The sequence below is a fragment of the Humulus lupulus genome, chromosome 5, assembly GCF_963169125.1.
Source record: "Humulus lupulus chromosome 5, drHumLupu1.1, whole genome shotgun sequence".
NCBI classification, from domain to species: Eukaryota; Viridiplantae; Streptophyta; class Magnoliopsida; order Rosales; family Cannabaceae; genus Humulus; species Humulus lupulus.
Genome location: NC_084797.1, coordinates 126,739,923 through 126,744,100, shown reverse-complemented (window position 1 = coordinate 126,744,100; position 4,178 = coordinate 126,739,923). Strand labels below are relative to the sequence as shown.

General features: G+C 36.5%; 1 protein-coding gene across 1 annotated transcript; it reads right to left on the bottom strand.

Moving 5' to 3' along the window:
- Positions 1-1,519: 1,519 nt before the first annotated feature.
- Positions 1,520-3,613, bottom strand: LOC133777637 (protein PSK SIMULATOR 1). Its single transcript, XM_062217323.1, has one exon. It carries the CDS (start codon positions 3,368-3,370, stop codon positions 1,811-1,813), a length of 1,560 nt encoding a protein of 519 aa, XP_062073307.1. The 5' UTR covers positions 3,371-3,613; the 3' UTR covers positions 1,520-1,810.
- Positions 3,614-4,178: the final 565 nt, after the last annotated feature.

Below are 4,178 nucleotides of genomic sequence, written 5' to 3'. Positions count from 1 at the left end.
TAGATAACATGTCAATAACTACACTGACAAGGCTTACCTAACCGTGTGTACCGAGAACATACTTCTTATGTGGATTGTTAGGTGCCAGAGATGTATTTAATCAGTGGGAGTTACCATTTTCATATATGATAGACATGTTAAGGATTGCTATTTATTGTTGAATACATGCATACTGTGGATCACTATTTGGCATTATGAGTGCACACTCGTTTGGTAATGATATAATGATGTGAGCCAATGGCTAGTCTAGATATCATGTTTGAGTGGATCCATATGGGGAGTTATCGCCATGCTTTGTGAATCTCCAATGTCTCGTTATGTATCATATTTGTATCCTATCGATACGATATGATGCATAATTGGTTTTATAGACATTTGCGTTTCTTGAGATTCTTGTGTATAGACACTATTGTTCAGTGAGTACTTGTTGGTGTAATTATGTAGTCCAAGTGGGAGAATGTTAGAATATTTTATATGGGCTGACATATTACACGTTGCTCAGGCAGTGTCATGATTAGCATGTAAGGATAACTATATAATCAGTATTGCATGCTATTACCATCGGACCATAATGGGATGGTCATAACGTACTAACACGCTCGGGGCCCATGGACACGCTCTCAACGTCTTTAGGCCAGCCCATTGGGCCAAGGCAACTAATCTTCTCATTGGGTATCTAGCCCCAATAAGCTCATTATAGTTTATAAAAGGGGTTACACCCTTTTATTAAGTGTGTGGACAATGGGAGTTTAGAGGAAAAGGAGAGAAAGAGAGTAGTGTTCATCTACACCCCCAAGCACGCCTTTGATCTTTGACGTGTAGGTGGGTGAAATGTGATGAGCATAATCATGGAGAATGATGGTTCATAGACTTGATCACAAAGATATGTAAAACTTTTTTTCTTATTATGATTGATGCCTTAAATAAAATGATTTCATTGTACAATATTGAGCATGAATATGTTTGATCAATTCTTGATTATTTTTTATGCTCAATTAATTTCAACAAGATATACATATTTAGAGAGAGATTATAAAGAAGTTTAATAAAGGTATAATATAGTGAACGTTTAACAAAAAAGAAAACTCTAATTCGCATTGGCATCATACCTACAGTCAACAGAAGACTATGGAAGACTGTAGGTTTTGGAATCACTCATTACAAATAATAAAAAAAATAAAAAAAAATAGCAATGGTTTTTTTAAAAAAAATAAAAAGAAAAAGAAAAAGAATAGTGGTTAGCGTTAGCTCTTCCGACCATCTATTAGGTGTTGCAATATTCTGCAGCTAAATCATATTCTTCAAATTTAGGACCCACAAACATACACATATTCCCTATTTTCTTATTCCTAACTAACTGATACTAAATATTTTTGAAATATTTTGTCTTTGAGATGCCAATTATTTATTTACTAGTTCTAACTATATATTTGCTATAATTAACCCAAAGCTATGATTTAGCATTATTAATAATAATGTATGATCATTGCAAACACATGCATTCATATTTGAAAAAAACTTGCAAAAATCAGAACATTTACATATATATATAACTCTATATTAATTACCATATACATGATCAGATGGATCAAGATTCAAGGGCCGATCAATACAATTAAAAACTAATTAACCCTCAAAATAGATCTGAAATTACTCTTTCGGTAATCAGTCCAACTCTCAAAATCAACCATCACCAACTTATACAGACTTACAATTAATTAAAAACCTGAAAATCATATCATTAAAAGAAGAAGAAGAAGATCATCAAAATGCTTGAGCTGTGATCTTTAATTTGATCCATATATCGTCATCATGAGCTAGAACTCTGCAAATTGTTATTCATGAGCAACCCATTAAGATTATTATTAATGTGGCATTCGAACAAGGCCTTAGCGGTCATCTCTCTCTCGAACCTCCAGATGTAATTGAGTCCCACAAGCAATTCGGTTATGGCGGCTTCGGTCTTCTCCTTGTTGGCGAAGAATAGAGTCTGTAAGAGAAGAACATTCGTTTTGGGTACCAAGTTCTGTTGCTCAAAGCTCCTCTCGCTTTGCCACTTTATCATGTTGTGAGCCAATGGAGAAAGCCAAGCCAAGATTCGTCCCAACGCTTCCCGCCACTCTCCGGCCAGGACTGGATCGCTCGCCGAGAATCCGACCCCTCTCAATCGAGACCTCAACGACGATCTTATGCTGTTTGGTAGCATCGAGTATAGGTCGTCCCTCGCGTCCACGCCGACCAACTGCGGTGACTTGATCATCTTCTCCATCACTATGATCAAGTTCGCGTAGTGGAGCGCCAGCCCCGCCGCCCCTAGCGTCGTCAGTGGCGGAGGCTTCAGTAGCTTCGAGTTCGACTCGAAAAACCCATTATTAACATCGGTGGCGGAATCTTTGATCGTCTTCTTCTGATCATCGTCTTCGTCGCCGTCGTCGTTGTCGATCTTCGTGGAGGAGCGCTTCATCAACGGTCCAGACACGAAATGACACGTGTCTAGACTGGATGGATTTTGATGGTCAGACTCAGATGGGTGAACCGCTGCAGAAGCCGAGAGACTACGAGGCAAAGAAGAAGGCGGGTACTGTACTCCTAAACCAAAAACAAGCTTGGTTCTAGCTAAAAGGGTGAAAATGGATCTGACGAGAACGGAAGTAACGGTATCAAAGCTTCGGTTCCAGAGGGACCTCTCTTTCAAGTACTTCACCTCTTGTCTTTGCCACAAAATCTTTTGCTGAAGATCCGTAATCTTCTGCTCTAATTTACTGTTACCACTACTCCCGGTGGTTTCATGAGAAACGACGTCGTTTTGACCCATCTGCAACGCTAACTTCCTCAACCCACCTTCCATAACCGAGAGCTCATCGATCTCTCTGTAAAGAGCAGCCGTTACAGTAACGTAACGGTCCATCTTCTTGTTCTTGACCTCCATGTCTTTGAGAGAGAGAACCCAGGCGTGAGGGTCTCGACCGGAATCGGCGAAATCTCTGAAACAGCGGTCGAAATTCCAGAGATTAACGTCGTCACATCGCTTGCCGATTCGGGAGACGGACTTAGCGAGGAGGCGGACGTTTTCGACGATCTCAGCGCAGGCGAGGGCGAGGAGAAAAGCTTCGTCGTTGGAGATGATCTTGCGAACTCCGTCGAGTGAGATTGAGTCGTTACGAAGACGAATCATGTTCTTATCGGAAAGAAGTTGCCATAGATGGATGAGCTTGGACATGAGCCCGGCGATCTCAAATGCCAAAACGCCGACGTTTGATTTCTTCATTGCTGATGATTTGGGGTGAGCCGGAGCTGATGAGGATCGAACGACGTCGAATTTGCTGGATATGGCGGTCTTGACCTTGATCAGCCAAGTCTCAAGCGCCATTGTATTATAGTAAAACAAAAACCAGAAGAAGAAGTAGTTCAAAATGTTAATGGGTATTATTTGAAATAAGAGTAAGAGAGAGAGAGAAAGAAAGATGAATAATTGAAGAGTGGTAGAGATTTGCAGAGAGTAAGAAAGATAAGGATGAAAGAGAAGAGAAAGATGTGAAAACGCAGGGTGTAAAGCTCGTGGGGTGTTTCAAAGCGTTACAGATAGAGTCTAATAAGAAAAAACCAGAGAGCTTTCAGTCAGAAGTTGATATTGATTAAATATATACATACATTATTATTATTATTATTATTATTATAAACACATATCAAAAAAAATATCATATATTTATATACTAGATATAAAGAAGTGCATGTTTGCAAGTTATAAACTTATTTATAATTTTAAAATTGAATTATATTACTATTCAATATATAAATATTTATATCAATAATTTTTAAATATATCATGTGTAAACATAATATAAATATATATTTACATGTAATACATGATATATATATATATAAATTATAATAATATTTAAAAAAAATCAATAATAGAAATAAAATAAGAATAAAAAAAGTTAAAGTATAGACAATAATATACATATATCAACTATTTTTAATTTCTAATTTATCTCGCAATGTCTTTAGTAAATTTGATGAAAAAAAAAAGAGTTTTAATCACTTGATAAAAAATAAATTATTACACAAATTTATAAGATAAAAAACTTATATGTATGCATTTATTATTTTTAAATAAATATGATTTAATTATTTAAATTATCATAAAATATTTTTTAAATATCATATTTTAATTA

Coding starts and splice junctions, on each gene's coding strand:
- LOC133777637 (XM_062217323.1), bottom strand. CDS start 3,370: ATGGCGCTTGAGACTTGGCTGATCAAGGTCAAGACCGCCATATCCAGC.